The 21,729-nt window shown below is 49.2% G+C and overlaps 1 protein-coding gene across 2 annotated transcripts in view; it reads left to right on the top strand.

The window, feature by feature from the left end:
• The window catches only part of SMC6 (structural maintenance of chromosomes 6), a 2,412,589-nt gene that overhangs the window by 1,956,509 nt on the left and 434,351 nt on the right, over positions 1 to 21,729 (top strand). For both annotated transcript variants that reach the window (XM_069605927.1, XM_069605928.1), the window contains one exon: positions 17,752 to 17,877. In XM_069605927.1, coding sequence (XP_069462028.1) covers positions 17,752 to 17,877 — 126 coding nt within the window. The remainder of the gene's footprint in view (positions 1 to 17,751; positions 17,878 to 21,729) is intronic.

Below are 21,729 nucleotides of genomic sequence, written 5' to 3' on the forward strand. Positions count from 1 at the left end.
CACCAACACTTGCTAACCTGTATGTAGAAACCATTGAAGTGCACACCATTATGAATAACTTTAATCCTTACATGAAATACATCAAACTGTGGAGGAAGTTTATTGATGATATTCTTTTGAATAGGACGGGTGATATGGTAAACTTTGAATCGTTTGTACTATGGCTGAACTCACAAAATCCTTTCTTACAATTTACCAAAACTGTGAACGCAGAAAAGATTCATTTTCTAGATCTGACTATTTTCATAGACAGAGATTCATTGACATTACAAGTGAGGCCCTTTCATAAAGAAACAGATAAGAACTCTGTTACTATATTCGAGCTTTCATCCCAAACATACAAGACAAAATGTACGTTTTGGACAATTTTTGTGTATGAAACGCAACAGCAGTAACAGAAGGGATTTTGTGAAAGAAGCAGACAATCTAAAACAAGATTTGATCCTGAGGGGTTATCCGAAAAAGATTGTAAAAACAGCATATAAAAGAGCATTGTATAACCACAGAGAGGCCATCTTGGAATATAGGCAGAAAAAGGTTAAAGATGACAATATTGTGTTTGTCAGTACATTCAACCCAAATGCCATAACAAAGACTGTGAGGAAAAACTGCCACATACTTGAAAAAGGTGATTGCCCATTATCGGCACCCAAGTGTGCATTCCGGAGGAGTAAAAATGTTAAGGAACTGATAACAAGAAATGATGTTTCCCTTAAAACAAGTGCTCAACGAACCTTGACTGAAAGTTGGGGGCTACCTAAAACTACAGGGCATAACCCTTGTGGTCACTGCAACTGCTGTGCCCAAACCACCCATTCTAAAGACATTGATTTAGGACTTGAAAAAAGATGGGAACAAAGTGTATTGACCAATTGCAATTCAATGATGGCAGTCTATGCCATCTGGTGCCCATGTAAGAGACTCTATATTGGGAAAACCATGAGAAAAATCAAAGTCAGGATAGGCAAACACAAAAGTTGCATCAGGAACAATACCACTAATGCACCTTTGGTAGGCCACTTTGTAAGCCAAGGACACAAACCAGAAGAACTAATATGGACAGTGGTGATGAAAATTGGACCCACACAAGACCTTTCTAACGACAAACACACTCTGAGCGTGCAAGAACAAAAAATGATTTTTTTGACCAAAAGCTATCCACAAGGGCTCAATGAAAACATAGATTGGAGTGTATTCATAAAATAAACCGTTCATTAGTTGAAAGAATTCTACGGTACCTTATACTCTTATGAGGTGCTTGTACTCCCACCTGTGACTAGCCATTTCTCAACTTACACCCATATTTTAAGGTATAAAGCTGTGTGTATATGCACAACATTATCATCTAAGGGTGGTTGTCCTTCTATAACTCGAACCAACCTGTTACACCCCGTACCCCTGGGCTACTCCATACCAGTAAAACTCGTCTATTCTTAACCCTGAGGATGCCTGCACATGAGCACCTCGAGGACAATCTACATACCAGGCACAAAAGAGTGCCAGATACATGCTGCTTCTATAATTAATATACCCCTATCCAGTAGGGCATTCTACCTTATAAACAGATGGCTGTATATGGAAGATGTGCTCACTAACCCCAATCGTGTCTATTAGCTGTTTTACCTATCTTATTCCACCTGGGCACCATCACACGTTACTCCATTTGCTTCATCATAGTTTCTGGCAGCCCTATTACTCTAGGGACTAAGGCAGATAATCCACAACAGCTCCACCACAACAGAGACTAGCATCTCCGTCATTGCGCATGCCTGGCACTTCGTTTTCCAGCAAAGAGTGCACTCGTACTATTCTCACATCAGACTTTCAGATGCCATCAATTAGCAGCTATATCGCACTAGTTGTAATACTTTTAACATAGGACTATGCACATACTCTGATATCGAGCAGTCCCACACATCCTGATCTCTTTACTTACGCGCCAGGATAGACGCTAGTCACCTGACGCACGCACAGCCGTGCAAACGTATTGGTTTGAGTTTAGAAAGCTACACTAGCAACGGCAGCCTTTCTTCTTGATCGGAACCTTTTGCCGCAGCCACACCACGATGAAGCGCCTCCGGACTTCGTATTGCAGGTAACATATTACCTAGCGAGGAAGCACGCCATTAACTCGTCTTTGAGAATCTCGCAATACAGATTGGATTCCAACCTTCTCTTTAATTCGGAAGCAACTGGAGTGAATACACTTGTTTTCCGACTTTACCACATTGCAATGCTCTAGCAATTTGCCCTCAAGTAATTTTTGCAACAGTTCTGGTCTACACCTGGCCAGACGGCGTCTTTAATCTGGTAGATTCTTACTACACATTTCTCCTATTTAGTTTCTCACTGCTTCCATTCTTTACACCGTAAACGTTGCCTTTACTGATCAATGAATTAAACAACCATTCCCGACTATATATTTATATGGGTTCCATTTTCTATTCCACAGAATTTGGTACTAAACCCTGTATGCCTGCATCAACGATATTTAAACAGGCACGCCAATCTTCCAACAAATTTTCGAGCACACAAGTGAAGCTTAAAGTAAGTCTTCTTTCACCTATACCTGTGTGACTTCATTTAAACCATTTATCACACAACAATTTTCACAATATTTATATAGTGCATCTTCTAATTAAAATTGATTACTGATGTAACTTATCGAGCAACCACACTAATTAAGATGTGGTTTTTCTTGTGTTTTGCTTGAATAGGTGTGGCCTGGATCGATTTTCTTGTACTGTTAACAAGATTACACAGACATTATCTCCCTGAATTGTCCATTAAGAAACATTGAACAAGACTTCACACTTTTAAGACAGTCTGACAGCTACTATTTCAACTTGGGCTCGGAGTGTCTTTCGCCCCAACCCCCACACATTTTCCCCTGAAGAAGTTCCTACTATCAACCTATAGGACTATAGAAACGAAACATGTTTGGTTTTGAACAGATACTAATGTGTAAGTATTTTCTTTTGGATTAGTATACCATAGATGCACTTTAGGTACTCCTTTACTAAGGCATCAAAATTAGAGACACCCAACAAAGAAGGTCTCTACTTATGCACTTTGTGTGGTTTTTTTGCTTTGTTGTATTTTCTTTGATTGAAGCTGTATATTAGACTAATTTCAAAAGTACACAACTGTTTACAAATTTGTATGTACAATTAGAGCCTGATATGATCTATGTACCTTGCCCTTTTGTAGCCATGTGGCAAATAGCACTTAGCACTTTGTGTTGTTAGCACTAGTCACTTTGTCAGTGCGTATGTTAGATTTTCCATGTTAGTTTTACATAGTTGGTTTTAATGCTTGTATGTTTTTTATTAAAATTTCATCATCAACTGTATTTTTCAATCAGGTCAGGTTGTATTTTCCTTAGACTTCGATTATGCACTGTCCCCTAATTACCTTTGAGTGTGATTTCTTTAGTGATCCAGTAAAACGCATGCTCGCACCCACCCCAGGCGCCGGAGGCCCATTTTTGTTTTTGATATAAAATGTCAGGTTTGCTCCCTTGAAACCTGCAGTTATACCTGATTTCCCTCTATATTTTTGTGAAGACATGGTATTCCCACCTGCTCAAAATTTCTGTTTTCCCACCAATTAAACTGACCAGCCCTTACAACATGTCTCAAAACCAAGGGACAACCCTCCACCCACACCCTCAGATAACCTACCTCGCAGATTGGCACCTTAAGTCATAGAGTTCGGACACCTTAACTTACCTGACAGATGTATGGACATTTTAAAAGAGGCACGTGAACCTAACGCTAGAAACTGCTACTTTAACAAATGGAAAAGATTTGTCATATGGTGTAGAAGGTCTAATGTTAATCCCATTGCACTTTGTTAGATTGAGGTCTAGGCTTCAATTCTCTGAAAGTCAATTTAGCTGCTCCCTGCTTACACTACATCACAGAGCAAGGTTTCATAGTCGCGGATTCCAGTGGTGAAAGCATTTATAGAAGGGTACAGAGGATTACTCCTACATCCGTCCCCTTTCTTCCATTCTGTATGGGCGTCCCTCGCGAGGTATGGGAACAGAACCTTTTTTGCACCAGAAAGACATTTCCCTTTAAATTTACTGGGGCCCGGCCCCAGGAGTGCAGGCTTCCTTAACCCCGTCCCACTTCAGTCCCCCTTTCCGCATCGACAGGAACAGACCGCTCCACCAGCGCTCCTGGGTGAGGCTTAGCCTTGTAACTCCACGTGCTTTCCCCGAAATCTTTTCTTTTCCTGTTACATCCACCGGTGCCCTAGTTCTGTCCCCAGCGCATGTCGGCCCAGATGGGCTTTAGCAGGTGCCCATCGTGCGATGGTTCCTTCCCTAGAGCAGATCCCGATGCACTCTGTATCCCATGCCTTGGTGAGGACCACGGTTGGGATGGATGCTCGGCATGCAACTCCCTCACGCCTAGGTCGCTTAAACACCGACTCTAGTGTTGGAGGAAACTTCATCCGGAGGAGGTCAAAGAGGGTAGGTGCGTTATTTTCCAAGCCACCCCGCAGAGGTGACTCCATCCCTGGGAAGACCTTTGGCGGGAGGGGTCATTCTGGCCTGCACACCGAGGCTCACAGAGCTCACGACTGAGGGGTCCAAGGGCCCTTCCGGTCCCGCAGCCGAGGGGCCTGTGAGCTCTTCTACCACCGGGACCCGTCCCGAGGGACATTGTCCTGATACCGGGTCCTTACCCGAGGGGCCACCTTTATGTACGGCCAGTACTACCGGCTGGGAGGCTGAGGGCACACAGCCTACCCGGTGTAGACCTGAGGTGCAGGGCGGGGCACAGCCGGGCTGTCAAAACTTTGCATTGATGATCAGCTTTTCATTGGCTAAACAAGCCATAAACTGGGTCTGCTTGTTAAATAACAGACCTCATCCAGGTGGCTAATTGTGGCAATTTCAGAATGTTAGACTGGCTGGCAAGGATCCTCCTGAAAGGGTAAGGGCCCATTCCACCAGGGGCATGGCTACCTCTACAGCCCTGCAAAGGGGTGTCCCGATAAAAAGTATTTGCGAGGCAGAAACGTGGTCTACTATTGACAAGTTCACAAAGCATTACTGCCTGGAGTTTTCCCTAAGTCAGGATGGGACCTTTGGAAAAGCAATCATGCATTTGGTTCATGAAAACCATTAAAAACTAAATTCTTACTCCCTCCACCAAATCTAATACTGCCTTGGGAGTATTAACAAAGATGATGAACACATGGGAGGACACAATCCATTCGAAGAACAAGAACTGAAGCGAATGGGCGAAGCGCGTGCTATATATGCCTTCAATGACATCCTCGAGACAGAAACCCCTGAGGAACATCGAGTCAACCTCATCGACGCACAGCGCCCTCTGGCAAAACGAGAAATTCTGAAGCTGAATATCGAATATCAAAGATAAAGAATACGTGGGAGGAACATCCAGTCAAAAGACCATTACATGGGGTAAGTAAATTGTTCTTCTCTTGCTTAGAGATTTGAGGCATTTTACATTATAAAACAACATGAGGGTAAAGATATCAGACTACAAGACAAACACACATATGCAAAGCTGTGCTTCCTGGTTCCTGTCATGGCCGCAGGAGCCAGAGGGTCCTTGTCACAGGAGAGCTTGAGGGCCCTTGTCATGGGCAGTGTGGCGGCGAGGAGCAGCATCCGGACTGGGACTGACGGTAAGTGTTGAAATTTAATTTTGCTTTGTAAGTGCAATTGTGTATCTAGAATGTTATGTGTTTATGTAGGCATATCTGAATGACAAGTGTATGATGTAGGTGTGGTTGGGTGCACATGTGATTGAGCAAGTGAAGTGAATGCTGTGTGAATAGCGAGTGAATGCTGAATGAATGTGCATGCTCTTGTGTTTGGTTTGTGAAAGCCATCGGTACTGATTTTGGTGTGTGGGGTTCGACTGAAGGCACATCATTTTTTACTGGTCATCTATAGTAAAAGAAACTTAAGTGTTATTACTTGCTAGATGGCATTTTGGTGCAACCAGCCTAGCCATTTCTTACTCTGTCCTGACATTTTTTGTTTTGGCCCTTAGGTGGTGCTAGGGGGAGATAGCCGACAAGGAGGGAACCAAAGCTTATAGGTGTCAGACTATTGATCCACCCACTGAATGCCCAAAACATAGCCTCCTAGGATCTTTTTGAGCTAGCTTAACAAGCCGTTAAATAATACCTTGCAGTTGAAGTGCCTGAGAGTGTTATTTCAAAGTAGTCTTCTGAGAGTTAATGGCTTAATTGCAGCAGTAAAAGTGCTACTAGTGTTCTAAATTATTGTCTTAAGCAGGTCTGCCTACAGCCACTTGAATTATATGCAGTGTGTGTCCCTCACTGTAGTCCTGTATAAAACTAGTATTGGCTAACCAACAGTTTTGGTTTGTGTGTAGGCATTAGCTCGACATTTGCCATCCAGTTCTATTATATGCCCAGGTACTCTTACCATTTCGCACCTGCTGCCATTAATGGCAGTTACTACCATTACCATTGCCACACATATGCAAAACTGTTGGCATTGCCAATGCTTGTTTACTAGGGATGTGTAATAAAGCAAGCATGATTACTGTTATGTGGCTAGACTGGCATTGTGATGCAGTCAGTATACCTATTTCTTACTCTGGCATGACGATTTGTCTGGATATCTATGATAAAGCACGCACGATGAGCGTCCATTTTTTTTTAACTGGGCATCTATTTTAAAGCAAACATGATACATTGGTGCAGTCAGTTCTGATTTATTTTTATTGTGGCATGCCATTTTTTTTCCACTTTATTTTTATTGAAAGTTTTCAACAAGAGAAAAACAGGTTCCCCCAAGGACATTAAACAGAGAACAACAATAGATTCCACCCGACAGCTATCACCCCCTTTTCCCCCCACAAACTCCGGCTTGACTAGGCCTCTGAGAGTCATCGGTGCTAGAGACTAAGAGCAAGGACTAAACATAAAGCGCATCAGTACATTAGGCCAAGCTAGTGGCGGGGTCTCCGCACATACCAAAGCCCATTTCCCTTGGTAGCAGCATCAGCTATCCCTCCCCGGCGACTCAATACATAGAACCACAAAGCAACTCATAATTTCAGGGCTTCACAGTCTGTACTAAGAATAACCACAGTCCATTCCTGCAAAAAAGAGGACATAGTATCATTGGCAATAGCAGAGAGTTTCTCATACTCAAAAATGGCAATTAGCTTAGTGAACCATTCTGTCTTGGAGGGTGCAATGGGACTCTTCCACTTCTGAGCCAGAGCCAATCTTCCTGCCCTCAACATGGCCCCCATTACCCTCGTGAAGGAACCCACCTCTATCGGGCAAAGGAGTGCCCAGAAGAACCTTGAGTGGATGCAGGGAGGGACAAGTCCCCAGAATATCTTTTATCCAACTAAGGACCTCCGCCCAATAAGGACGGATAACCAGGCACTCCCACCACATGTGAAACCAGGTGCCTTTATTGGAACACAATCTGGGGCACCATGGGGACACTTCCAGAAACATCTTAGAAAGGGCCACCGGAGGACAATGCCAGGAGTGTAAAATCTTAAAATTATGCTCCATCACCGCCGTATATAGCCCCCCAGGAAGCACTGCCTTAAACACTGACTGCCACGTTTGGTCGTCTAAGGACAAGCCCAACCGCTCCTCCCAGATACGTTTGAAAGACTGCCTTCCTATTAGAAGAAACAAGCAGGTTATATATCTTAGAGAGGGATCCCTTCCTAGACTTGGCCTCTGCGAAAACCTTCTCAAACGGGGTTAAAGGGCACGACAAGTCGGCCACCCACCGCGTCTGGGTAAGGATTCCCTTTAGCCTCAGATACTCAAAAACCGTAGGTGGCTTGTCCTCGAACACCTCCAACAGTTGGTCGTACTCCAAGAAGGACCCATCGCTGAACAGCTGGGCAGCCCTCTCCAACCCCTGATCGGACCAGAGCTGCGTTTCCCGGAACCCCTTCCTGCCCAGGTCAATTGGGGCACCCCACAAGGATGACCAGGGAGAGGGCCAAGATTAAAGAAGTCTATTGTCCTTAGAGGGCTTCCAAACCGACCACAAGACAGCAAGAACAGGTTGGGACTTAACAGGCCCTGGAATGGAATTCGGGGGAGCCCACAAGAGGTCATTAACTTTTCTTGGATGAACTTGAACATCTTCCACATACGTCCAGTATGTTCGCAGATCGTCCCTCAAATGCTCCAACATAACCCGCAATTGAGCTGCCTTGAAATACCCTCTAAAGTCCGGAAAACCAAAACCTCCAAAGGACTTGGGGAAGAGACAAGGTAGCTAATCCTACTCTGGGTCTCTTCCCATTCCATATGAAACGAAGGACACGGTATTGCAAAGAAGGAATCTGGCACTATACAGGGAAGAGACATGAAGAGATAAAGGAGTCGCGGCAGAATATTCATCTTAATCACCACCATCTGACCAAACCAAGAAAGGGTCGAGGGGGCCCACCTTAAAAGATCACCCTGGATTTTGGCTTGAAGGGGAGGGAAGTTTAGCTCGAACACCTTGCCTAGATCTCTTGGGATGCTTACGCCCAAATATATGATAGAATCCCGCTCCACTCGCACCCCATACACTTCCTCGCTCCCCTCAATTTCAAGATCCACCACCCCCCCCCCATAGGCATAATACATGACTTAGACAAGTTCACCTTTAACCCAGAGAAGGACCCGAACCAGCGAATCAGACCCAACAGCCACGGGAGAGCCACGCAGAGATTTGTCAGATACACTAAAATATCATCCGCAAACAAAGATAATTTAAATTCATGGTCTCCACACCGTACCCCCGAGAGTCCCCCGTTAGCCCTGATTGCAATGGCGAATGGCTCCATTGCCAGCGCGTACAACAAAGAGAGGGGACACCCCTGCCGCGTGCCCCGAGAGAGCGAGAACCCCAGTGACATGCAGCCATTAACCAACACCCTGGCAGAGGGACCATTGTATAATGCAGCGATCCACTTGCAAAAATTGTCCCCAAAGCCCATTTTCCACAACACCCTCCCCATGTATAGCCATTCAACCCGATCAAAGGCCTTCTCAGAGTCCACAGACAAGAGATAGGCCTCCAAATCTTGCTTCGATGACTCATATATTAGCCCCAAAGTCTTCCTCACATTATCCGACCCGTGTCGACCAGGGATGAATCCGACCTGGTCGCCGTGGAGCAGGGAGGGAAGATATTTAGATAGCCTATTCGCCAAGAGTTTAGCCAAACTCCACTGCTATCCTATCATCCTGCAAGACTCCCTCCCCCGTCCGACCCCTAATCCGATTCACCCTCCTTCTGTTTCGTAGCTCCCTCAGGCGCCACGCTATAATCCGGTCCGCCTTTTCCCCCCGCTCCATATACCGTTGTTTCAAAAATGCCAGCTTTCTCTCTGTTTGTCCCAATAGCAAGACAGACAGTTTAGCTTTAAGACTCTGAAGCTCCTCCCATTTTCCCGGAGCCATCTGAGATCTCAACTTTCCTCCCGGCTGAATGCTAGCAATTCGCTCCCTCAGCTTCAATTCCTCCCTACCCCGTTACTGTTTTCTTCTCGCGCCCATCTCTATGAGCACGCCCCTAATAGTGGCCTTAAATGCATCCCACACTCCCTGGACATTCACCTCCCCTGTGTCGTTAAGGAAGAAATATTTACTAATTGAACCCAGTAAAGACTCTTTAAGCTCCTTATCTAGCAACAGGCTATCATTGCATATCCACCGCGCCCTAGCCGGAGTCATCGGGGGGAACCCCCAGCGTGGCCCAAACTAGATCATGATCCGACCACGGTACTACCTCCACACCAAAATTAGAGACACTGTCCCGCAGCGTAGAATCCACCAAGACAAGATCTATCCTCGAGAACGCCTTGTGTACCACAGAGTAAAAAGTGAAGAAAGGGTTGCAGTTCTCCTCTACGGAGTGCGTATCCACCAAACCCAACACTTCATTAGTCTGCCGAAATGAGTCCCCCAACTTTCTCTGAACCTGCTGGTCGGGGCAGGGGGAAAGGGATTTCCTATCCCTATCCGGACAGAGAACCATGTTAAAATCCCCACCATCTATCAGTGCACCCTCCGCAAAGCCCCGAATATTCTCCCCTACCTTTTCCCAAAAGAGATCCTGCGCCTCGTTCGGGGCATAAACCCCTACCAGGGTAAACAACCTGCCCTTCACTGACCCCTTAACCATTATGAAGCGCCCCTTCGGGTCAGACTGGTGGGCCTTTGGGACAAAAAGAGCCTTGGGGGAAATCAACACAGCGACACCCCTCTTCTTTGCCCCATATGGAGAATGGAACAAGTACTGGATAGCTTTAGATCGAAGTAACGGTTCCTTCCCCCTAACCCAGTGGGTTTCTTGCACAAACAGGAAATGCAGCTTAAACCAAGAGAATTCCCTCACCACCAGGGACCTTTTCGTAGAGTTCAACCCCTGCACATTCAGGGACCCCACCAGCAACCTCTGCAAAGAGTAATCCATTTGACTGGCCATAAAATGCTTTCCCCCCTACATGAGGACCACTCTTGAATGTCCGCACCCCCAGCTCACACGCACCAGAAGAAACCAAAAAAGGACCCATAGAACCCCTACTCCTTAGAAACCCGGACAACCCTAGACACCCCCAAAATCATGAGAACAACTTGCAGACCCCCCTTCCCAACCTAATACCACCCCGAGAACCCCAACACCCTCTCACCCCCACCCCGAGGGCCTGGAAAGACTGCGGCATCTCACCGCCGCACCACCAAGCTGCCAGAAATAGCCTCCACCCGGGCGCCTCCCACAACATGAAAGCAAATAACATTATGAGCCCCCCACCCCATAACCGGCAACAACCCCCAAACACTCCCACCTGAGGTCACCTCCCTCCCGTCCCCAAAACCTCATCAAAAGCTAGGAACAAAGCAATGAACAAACAGCCCAGGGAGCAGCCATGCCCAAAGCAAGACCAACCAAATGGCCCCCAGATCCCTCCCCCGACAACCAGTCCAAAAGACTACACCGACAAAGTTAGGGCGTAGGCTGCTTCGGAGATGGGGGTGCCATTTTCCTGAATTTCCTGTGCCCCCGCACACGCCGCCGACTCGCAAATTCCGACGGGCCAGGGCTGTCTCTGCCCGATCGATTCCCCCCCACTTCATCCTTTGAAGGGGGGTGTCCCAACAGTTCATGTGAGACTCGCTGAATGTCAGCTTCTGAGGAAAGAGAGTATTTATAGCCGTCCAGCTCAAAGGCAAGTGAAAATGGATGGCCCCATCTGTAACGGACCCCCTTAGACTGCAACTACCTCGTCAGTGGGCCACAAAGGCGCAGTCGAGCCAGGGTGAGCGCCGAAAGATCCTGATAAACCTTAATTTGAGCTCCTTTCCTGTCGATAGGACCCTTCTTGCGTGCTAAGTCCAGGATCTTGGCTTTTTCAACATAATAATGGAATTTCACAAGGACCGTACGAGGCTCACCTGCACGTCCCCCGGCCCTATGGGCTCTATCGATTATGGGCTCGCTGGTATTCTCGCCATCAAAAAGACTACTCACAATCGCCTTGACCCCTTTCACAATGTCCGCCTGAGACTCCCCCTCCAGTTCCGGCATCCCAAAAAACCTCAAGTTAGAGCGTCGTTCCCTATTTTCTAGGTCGTTCAGCTTGAGGGTAACCTTCTCCTCCCACCTCTCAAGCTCAGCCAACCTCATATCAAATTGCATCTCAAATAGGGGAAACCGACTCCATAGACGTTTGGAGGTGGGCCAACAGGGGAACTAGGGATTGCACATTCTTCTCCCATGCCCATCTTGGACACTCCAGAATCGATCTCCTGCTTCTTTCAAGTTCTCTCATTCCCTGTGTGGAAACTATCCAAATAGGACACAGAGCCCTTTCGGACCACGCTCCAGTCATAATGAAATTGAGGGTTCAGAGCTTCCCCGAACCGACCCAGCGTCAATGGAAACTGCAAGATCAGATCTTGACAGACATAGCGATCAGAACGGAAATAGCGGAAGCACTTAAGAATTACTTCCAAGGAAAACACCATCAAAGACACAGCGATTTCCACGATCTGGGACGCCATGAAACCGTTGATCAGGGGTACGGCTAATGATTGCACAGCCAGGCTACGACGTCTACGCAAACTACAGCAGGACAAACTCGAAGCGGAGGTAGCTGAGGCGGAGTGTATCCTGAAACAAGGTCAGAGCAGGAAAGCGAGTCGCATCCTCCAGAAAGCAAAACGCTCCCTAGAAATGCACCTAGCAGACAAGGCGGCCAGAGCACTTGCACTTACACCAAGCAATTCTATTATGTGCACAGCAACAAAGCAAAGCGCCTCCTGGTCCACAAATTGAAAAAGCTGCACTCGAGGAACTCCATCCAATGCCTCAAGACGCACAAGGAACACCTCACTATGCCAACTCAGAGAAGATGAACATCATGACGGCACACCACAGAGCAATCATGTCGGGTTCCCCCACGGCAGCAGAAGCACATTCAAGATATCTAGATGGGGTACAGGCGGGCGTGCCTCACCCAGTAATGGCAACTCTGGAAGCCCCAATCTCGTCAGAGGAAGTGAGTGAGGTTATAGCAAAGTTGAAAAACTCAACGCCTGGTCCGGATGGGCTCACAGCCCCTTTTTACAAGAAGTTCTCTTTCATACTCGCCCCCCAACTGGCTCTCCTTTTCAACTCCTTCCTCTCGTCAGGGACGACTACCCCCTCGATGGAAGAGTCGCTAACGGTGCTGCTTTTAAAACCTGGCAGGGATCGGAGCCTTTGTGCCTCATACAGACCCATTACACTCCTGAATTATGCCGCTAAAATCTTCGCCAAAATTCTGGCTAACAGACTGGCTCCCCTACTCCCGGACATCATACACCCGGACCAAACGGGATTCATCCCCGGCCGCCGCACTCACGACAACATAAGAAGAACGATTAATGTCATCGAATCAGCCAGCAGGAAGGGCCAGGAGCTGATGGTGCTCTCGCTAGACGCTCATAAAGCTTTTGACATGCTTGACTGGGGCTATATACAAAAATCATTAAAACACTATGGATTCGGCCCTAACTTCATAAAATGGACACTAGCTAACTACCAGCATCCATCCACCAGACTGAGAATCAACGGAACCAAATCCGACACAATTCATATCGCAAGAGGCACAAGGCAAGGATGTCCCCTCTCCCCATTGATCTTCGCCCTCTCCATGGAGCCGTTCGCAAGCAGGGTTCGGCAAAACGAAGCAATCCAAGGCCTGACAATCAAATCCCAAATATACAAAGCCGCCTTATATGCCGACGATGTCCTCTTATCACCAACCAATCCCAGGGAATTTATGAAAGCTCTGTGGACCGAACTGGAAGAGTTTGGGGAAGCATCAGGGTTCAAAGTCAACAGGTCTAAGTCATCAGAGCTGGGCATCAACCTCGCCCGGCCTCTGGCCACAGACCTGGAAAACGAATATCGCATACCCTGGGCGGAAAGGTACTTATCATACCTAGGGGTCCAGCTGCCTAGCACACCGCACAGACTATACAAAGCCAACTTCCTGCCACTGTTTAAAGAACTCAAGAGCGATCTACTACGCTGGCAGAAACAGGAGATCTCCTGGTTCGGAAGAATCACGGCTCTTAAAATGAACCTCATTCCAAGATTGCTATACCACTGCACAGCCCTTCCAACTGCTATCCCGAAGCAAGCGTCACAGAAACTACAAAGGAGCATCATGAGATACATCTGGGAAGGAAAACGGCCACGCATACCAAGGAAACTCATGCTGTGGGGCAGGGCGGTGGGGGGACTGGGAGCACCGGACGTTGGCAGATATATCCTAGCTGCCCAGCTCTTGCATGCATTCGCTTGGCCTCCTGCCTCGCCTAAGCCCCGTTGGCTGGAGCTGGAGGAGGCCTGGAGTCCAGTCTTAATAAGCGCACTACCTCACTTGAAAGTCTCCACGGCCCGGGCAGACAGGGGGCCTCTCTCGGCAACTGAAAACACGGTGGCGAGCTGGAAGAAGGCGGTGCGGCTGTGGAATGTCCGAAGCACAACAGGCCCGCCCACCCAGATCTGGGCAAACCCGGAATTTTCACCGGGCATCATCCCCAAGCACTTCTCGAAGTGGAGGGAGGGCGGACTGGAGAGAGTGCAGGACTTTTTCGAGGAGGGAAATCCCCTGGATTCCGAAGCCTGCAAGGCGAAATTCAAGGTTGCTGAAAGCGAGAGGTTCAGATACACCCAACTTCGACACTGGCTCTCCAGCAGGAGCATGAAAATCCTCGGAAGCAGAGACCTGACAGCCCTGGAGCAAACCCTCACATCGCCTCCCCTCAAAGGCAAGATTTCTACCCTATACAAGATTATAGCTAGAACCGACCCGACCCGCAAGGAACCGTACATGCTCAAATGGGAGAGAGACATCGGGAGACCCTTCGAGCCGGAAGAATGGGACCAAATCTAGACGAGAGCAAATAGAAGCTCGAAATGTGTATCCAATAAGGAGGGGGAGCATTCAAGGTATGCTACGGGTGGTACCGAACCCCAGAATCGCTCAACAAATGCAACCCGGCGATCCCACCGTCGTGCTGGAGAGGGTGCCCAGACAAAGGCACACTATACCACCTGCTCTGGACATGCCCCAAGGCGACTCAATTTTGGAAAGCTGTGCTCGCACAAATCAACATGATCACGGGCTTGTCAATCCCTTGGGACCCAGGTATCGTACTGTTGGGCGCAAGCGGTGAAGGCCAATTCCCTCGCTCAGGCCACAGAGCAGAACTCTGTTCCCACTTGCTGACAGCCGCCAAGATCTCAGTGGCAAGACTCTGGAAAAACCAGAAGGCCCATCGGTCCAAATGTGGTTGAGTAAATGCTGGGACATAATTGCGGCCGAAAAAATCACTGCACTCAGGTTTGGGAACAGAGACAAATTCTTTCTTACGTGGTCTCCCTTCCTGGACTACGCACAGACATACCCAGGCCTGGCCCGAACAACCCCCCTCTCTTCGGTGGTTGGACAAATATGATTGAAAGAAAATACGGAAGAGCTGTCTGTTCAAACCCCACAGGCATAAGCAGAGCCAAAAGAGAAAAGCCCCGGAACCGGAAGGGGCCTTCTCCCCTCACCCATCAGGATCTCGGAGCAGCATCAACTGCCAGGAGCCCTTAACCCGAAGAGAGTCCTCGAGGAGTGCACGCCCACCGAACCAAGACCTCAAGCATTCTCACCTTACCCACTGACCTACAGTTATTGTTTGTTTCATGTTTATTTTTCTGTTATGTATCTTCAAGCTAGACAGTGCTGACTGAAGCACCCACATTGCACAAGCCTTAATGTGTAACCTGCTTGCTGAAAAACCAATAAAAACAAGTTTGGAAAAAAAAAATAGGTCTGCCGAGGACTGGTTGGCCTCCAGTGCCTGAACTCGATCTTCTACAGCATCGACCTTCTTATCCAGAGAGTCCAGGCGTCTGTTGACATCCGCTCGAAAACCTTGCATCTCCTCCAGCAGGACCGCCATATTGCGACTCACTGACAAGGCCTCCGATGCCTTCAACTGAGCCCCAGCCTGCATGGTGGTCTCCTGCCCCTCCTCCGCCTCTACTCTCCGATATTTTTGCAGGGTCAGTGCCCACTCCATTCAAAGGGGATCAAGAGGGCACCCCTGACAGAAGAACATCCCGGGGGCAGCTGAATTGGGGTCCACGGCCCGGTGTGTCTGGCCTCACCCCTCCACTCACTCAGACACTCCAACAATGTAATCCAGACTACCGGAGCAGTGGCTCATGTGGTTTAGAGGGCCCCCACCAGGCGCACCCGCATCGGTGTCCAGCTCAGTACCAGTCCAACAGTCTCTGCAGGGTGGGGGACCGCTCACCCACCACAATCCTCCACCCAGAGCGGCCACCCAACTCACTGAGCCGACTCAAGAGCACGTGGACTAGGCTCACCCTGACTCCACACTCCACTGTAGCCCGGACTGAGCCTTCAGGTAGCACCTCCCTGCTCCACCACGACACAGCAGGGAGACATGGCGTGGCCCACGAGACCCCTACCTGCTCCTAGGGCCAGGCCTCCTACTACGCTGCGGGCGACGGGGCCGCTGTGCCTCACCAGCCCCTCCGCTGGACGTCCGCTCCAAGGGGCTTGCCGCGCCAGATCTCCCCCACAAGCTCGGCAGCCTGCACCGCCGTCTGCATCACTCGATCCCCAGGGGAGTGGAGAGGCAGTCTCCGCCCCAGACGTCTCTGCCCTGGTCCCGCAGTCCAGGCCGCGGGCACACCTCCAGCGGTGCACCGAATGCCACAAGCCCACCAGGCAAACAGCAAGTCTGCAGGACAGGCCACCGCACCTCCCCCACTGCAGGACAGTCGTCTCCAGCACGGCCCGCTAGCTGGGGAGGATAACGCACTGCACACTTCTCGGGCACAAGTACTGCCCAACTTCGGCCTCCCGGCACCGCAGGACTCCGGGACTGCTCGCCGCTGGAGCACCAAGGGTTCAGCCTGCCAAGGTGGGGTTCAGAGTCCAGTCAATTTTCACATATTCGGCTCCCCGGGATGGAGACCGGCTGAGATACGTTAGCTCATCTCAGCGCCCCCGGCATGGCATTTCTAATGGCGAAGTCAGTAGGCGTATATACTTATGTTTGGGTACTGGCATATATTATGGGGAAAGGCATATCATGCAAATGTGTTAGGAAGTGCTCATTTGCACTATTGGTGACTTGCAAAACCAATTGCACACTATCTGGCTTTTTACCCAATTTGTCCCAAACTGTGCGCTATCATGTACCATTTTAAAACAATATTTAAAAACCTTTCTTTGGGGGAGAACTCCACCCCCAACAAGGCTCTCCCGACCACTCATCGGTTGGTTCAGGCTTTGCGCTATGCGTGGGTGCGCGTGCACATTAGTGGCAAATATTTGCGCTCCTCCAATTAATTCACTGGCCTCCACTGGAGGAATTTCTTTCCTCTTGTTGCTTTTTTCGAGGCGATGAGTCTACATTTCTGCCTCACATGTCTGCTCAGATCATTGAAAAGCATGATCATTTTCACCCCACCTTCTACAGTACCTGTGCTTTCCTCCATACTGGTGGGAGTCTGTCCCATGGAGACGGGAACATAGCCTTTTTTTGCACCACAACAGAAAAGTATCCCCTTTAAATTTGGAATGCGCTAGGGTGTGCCTGCCTATGCTGACTCCACCCACTGGCTTCGCCCGCCAACACGTTTTGCTGCTCGACAATCCTTTTGTTTGCATTGCTTACTTTACTCATTATTTTTAATTATTTTGCTTCCATGCCTCCCCTCACCATCGTACCACTCTGTATGCCAGTGATAACCAGGTTCACACCCTGTGTCTCCCATTCCCATCAGTATGGAGGAAATCGGACTATGGATTAGGAATACAGTAGTCGGTACATTGAGTTAAGTGCAACCATTTTACAATTAAAGCCCTAGTTCTTTTCAAATGTAAGTGTTTAGGTGTCGGGGATATGTTGCCCTTTCCAAACACAATGTGGTTCCCAGTGGGAACGGTTGTGGCAAGATATTTTGTTCTTAAAAGTACCTTGATGGTATTTTTCACATGAAGAATAGATGGGAAGATCTTAGTCTAGCTGAATGAACATTAATTAAAGGTAAGTAATTTATTATTCAAAATGTTTATTTGACCACATGTACATTACACTGTAGGTTTCTTTTTGTAATTTAAGCATTTTCCCTCTGACTTGCTCCATGTTTTTTTCTTCTGGACATAGGCAGTACCATGAAGCAAAAGAAACATACCAGGATGTTGAAAGTAAAGTCAAGAATCTAAAGAGGTTCATAAAACTACTAGATGAAATAATGTCCCAGAGATATAAAACGTATCAACAATTTCGAAGGTATGTGACATTTTTGCTCAGGGATTTATTTAAATGATGTATGGCATTATAAGGGGCAGCTAATGCACTTCAGCAGGTAAGTGTTTGGTCAGTAAGGCAGGAATAGTTAAGTTGATGAGAAGAGGGTCAAAGGCTTTTCTATGTTGAAAAATGGGATACGGTTAATTTCTGTACTAGTACCCCCATGCTGCTATATACCCTTTGCTTTCTCGTTTCCAAAGGCATAATGCTGGAATTTGGGGTTGGCCATCCAGTATTCTTCAAACTGTGGGCAGTGCATGGCACCATGAATGTGGAGGCGCAAATACCACAGTTTGAAGATAGATTAACAGCCGAACAGCATCGGCAGTGTCACAGCAATGTAAAGGAAGCAGCTGCCTTTGCATTCTGCCTTTCAGTAAGGTAATACTTTTAAGAAGTAAACCTGGCGTAGAATCTTCCATGCCACACATAGCCGCTTCGAAGGGAGTGAGACAGGAGCAGAGGGAGGGAGACAAAATAGGAAGGGGAGAGTGAGACAGGCTGAGAAGGAGACGAGGACTGTAATGGGAAAGGAGCAAATACATATTGAGGGGCAAAGACTAATTGATGGAGGAGCAGAGGGAGAGAATGGAGAGAGAACTTAAGAGGGTGAAAAAGGGCCGAAGATGGAAAGATGAGAGAATATGCAAACAAAAATAATAAGTCAGAACACTAAGGAAGGGGGGCGCTGTTGAGCAGCCAGCAAGATGGCTGCCTAGTCTGAACGCTCCGTGGCCCGACTGCATCAAATCCGCCTGAATCAGCGGTTCTTTGAACATCCGTGAGCTGGAGACCTGCACATCGTGCTCCCCAACACCCTGACATCGCCTGGACCGGCTTTGGGGCGAAAAAACGGACCTTTTCGGCGGTGCTGCCGCCAGCTGAGGCCTCTAGGGCCGCGTGAGCCCGCGGCGGCCCATCCCCCCCCTGCGGCCGCGGGGATCTGCTCTGCGGCGGCGGCTGACTACCCGGCTCCTCCGTCTGCCTGGGTGGCGCTGCCCTTCGCGCCCCCGCTCCCTCCGAGGGAGGCGCGCCCGGACTCGCCGACCTTCGGCGCAACTTCCCTCACCGGCCCGCTCCTGCTCTTGGGCGGCGCTGGTGTTGGCGCTGGCCCCTCAGCAGGCGGGTACACTCCGTAACATCGCGGGGGCTGCCGGAGCGGCCCCCCGCAACCACATTGTCCCGCATTTCCTGCCCGGCGGTCTGGCGACGCTGGTCCAGTGGTGCGGCCAGGGCTGGGCTGCGTTACTGGAGCCATCCTGGGTTCGGACTCCCGCTTGCGGGCTGAAATTTGAGGCCCTCCGTATCAACATACTACGCCTGGAGGCCAGCTCCCCGCCTGATCCGCCACCCAAATAACGCCCTGCAGTGATCAGAGGTGAGGTTGGGGGTGCGGGCGCCGCTCATCGCGCCCACTGTTTTCTGCCTAATACTTGTGCTACACCTGCCCCATTCTACGAGGGACTGTGGACCCCAACGTTACCTGGCTCCCCCGCGGGCGCCCATCACAGGCCGGTGCGGCCCTTGGCGCTCCATTGTGCTCCTCTCTCTGGACTGTTCGGTTATTTGCTGCGCCCTGAGCGCACCTGGCGCCCTGGTCTGTGTTGCCCTCCATTGCTGGCTCCTTCTGCCTGGGCCCTCCTGGCTCTGGGGTGGGCGCCGCTGGACACGGTCCCCTCCAGGGCACACTGCCATTTTGTCACATCGCCTCCCCCTTGGAGCGGCCCTAGTGCCCTATAACACACTTACTTGAGTGCTTATTGCTCCTGCCCCTGAGCTGCAGGTGGCCCTTTGCTGATTGTGGGCCGTAGCCCCTCTATTGAATCCCCGGGACCCCATAGCTGCCTTTCTGCACTACATACCCTGCTAATCTCGGCGTACACCCCAAGCATGTCAGGCAAGGCACCTGGGCCCAACAAGGCTGGAGCAATGGACAAGTATGCCAAGTCACTGGCTAAACAAGACCAGGGTGGGGCTGCCCTCCCTCAGGACAACCCGGATGCTTCCCCATGCCCTCCTCAGCCAGACCTCACGACACTCATGGAGTCTATGGCCAAAAACTTTGCAGCATTTCATGAAAAACTTGATGACATAAACGCCAATGTAGCCTCATTACGCACCAAACTGGATCAGCATGGTACTAGACTGGTTGAGGCCGAGACCAGGATCGGGGCCACCGAGGATGAGGTACACGTGCTCCAGAATACGGTCTCTGACTTGGTACGAGATATGAAACAGGTCAAGGCGAAGTGGGACGAATTAAGAGTCCAGATCCCGCAGGAATAATATCCGCATTGTTGGGGTTCCTGAGGCAGCCCTCAAAGGCAAAATGGAACATGCAGTCGAGACCCTTCTGAGAGACCTCCTGGGCGATCCTCAACTCTCCCCGTTTTTCACTATTGAACATGCCCATCGCTCACTGGCCCCTCGCCCCAAGCCGGGTGATTTCCCCAGACCTTTTATTGCCAAGGTCCTCAGCTTCAGGGACAGGGACCACATTCTACGTCTGGCCCGCGAAAAAGGGGAACTGAAATTTGAGTCCCAGACTATCCGTATCTTTCCCGACTTCTCGGTCAACGTTCAAATGGAGCGCAGACAATTCAATGGGGTGAAAAAATTGCTTAGAGAGAGGAAAGTGGAATACGCTATGCTGTTCCCTGCAAGACTGAAACTCACCCACCATAATAAACTGTACTTTTTCACAGTCCCAGAGGAGGCCGTAAAATTTATCGAGTCCCACATCCCGGTCCCGAGGCCAGAGGGTGACCCTGTGGATGAGGGCTGAGCCAGCTTGTCATGTACCCATTACTTGAATCATGGTGGTATCATTACCACGGTTGTCATATGCATTTTTTTCTTGTAATCCCTTGTATCCTTTCCTTTGTACATTCTTTCATTGCTGTAACTCATTGTGAAGTTTCACGTAATGCAATGTGGGTCAAAGTCGTGGGGTCTACGGGTCATTGCACTTAAACTGGGATCTGCTATTCCTATATCCCCCCATTACCGTACTCTCCTATGTTGTCTCCTCGAAAACCTTATTTAGTCACTGCTGCAAGTTATATGGTGTACTCCACCGTCAATCATCTTAATCGGCCTCACGGCAGCAGCTACCCCCACTGCAGTTGCAACGCCGAGTTTGGCTTGTTTGGTTCACTGGTTGCTCCCTTGTTGGGTGTTGGGGCTCGGCCTCCCCGTTGGGCTTGGCATGAATGCTATGAGACTTTGGGTGGGTTCCTGGGCACTGCTGTGTTGGGGAAGGCAGTGAGGGAGGGGGGAGGGTCAGTTGGGGAATGATTTAACAAAAATGGTGAGACAGTGGTAGCTTCTGGTATGACGTATCTGGCCACGGTTTTAGCGGCCGGCACTTGTTCGACAAACTGACACATACTACTTTGATCTCCCCTAAACTCCTGCTGAATGGCCATTAGGCTAATGTCTTGGAATATCAGAGGGCTCAGCAATTTCACGAAGTCACGCAGGATCATGGCTTATGTCCAGAGGCACAGGGTCAAAATACTTCTCTTACAAGAAACACACGCCCTCGCACATCTCTCGTCCTCTCTTGCCCCGGCATGGGGCCCCAACAAATACTATACGATGTTCTCCTCACAGTCCAGAGGAGTCCTCACCTTGATTCACAAGTCCTTGGAATTCTCCCTCCGCACCAGTCATATTAACGCCCAGGGTAGATATGTGATCCTCCACTGTTTCCTTGCTAATACAGAATGCCTCCTGGTCAACACATATGCCCCATGCATCGATGCACCCGATTTTTTTCGACCACATCCTTGACATCCACCTAGGGTATGTGGGGGTTCCCATTATTTG

This window comes from Ambystoma mexicanum, chromosome 4p (genome assembly GCF_040938575.1).
Source record: "Ambystoma mexicanum isolate Mex_15411 chromosome 4p, UKY_AmexF1_1, whole genome shotgun sequence".
Lineage (NCBI taxonomy): Eukaryota > Metazoa > Chordata > Amphibia > Caudata > Ambystomatidae > Ambystoma > Ambystoma mexicanum.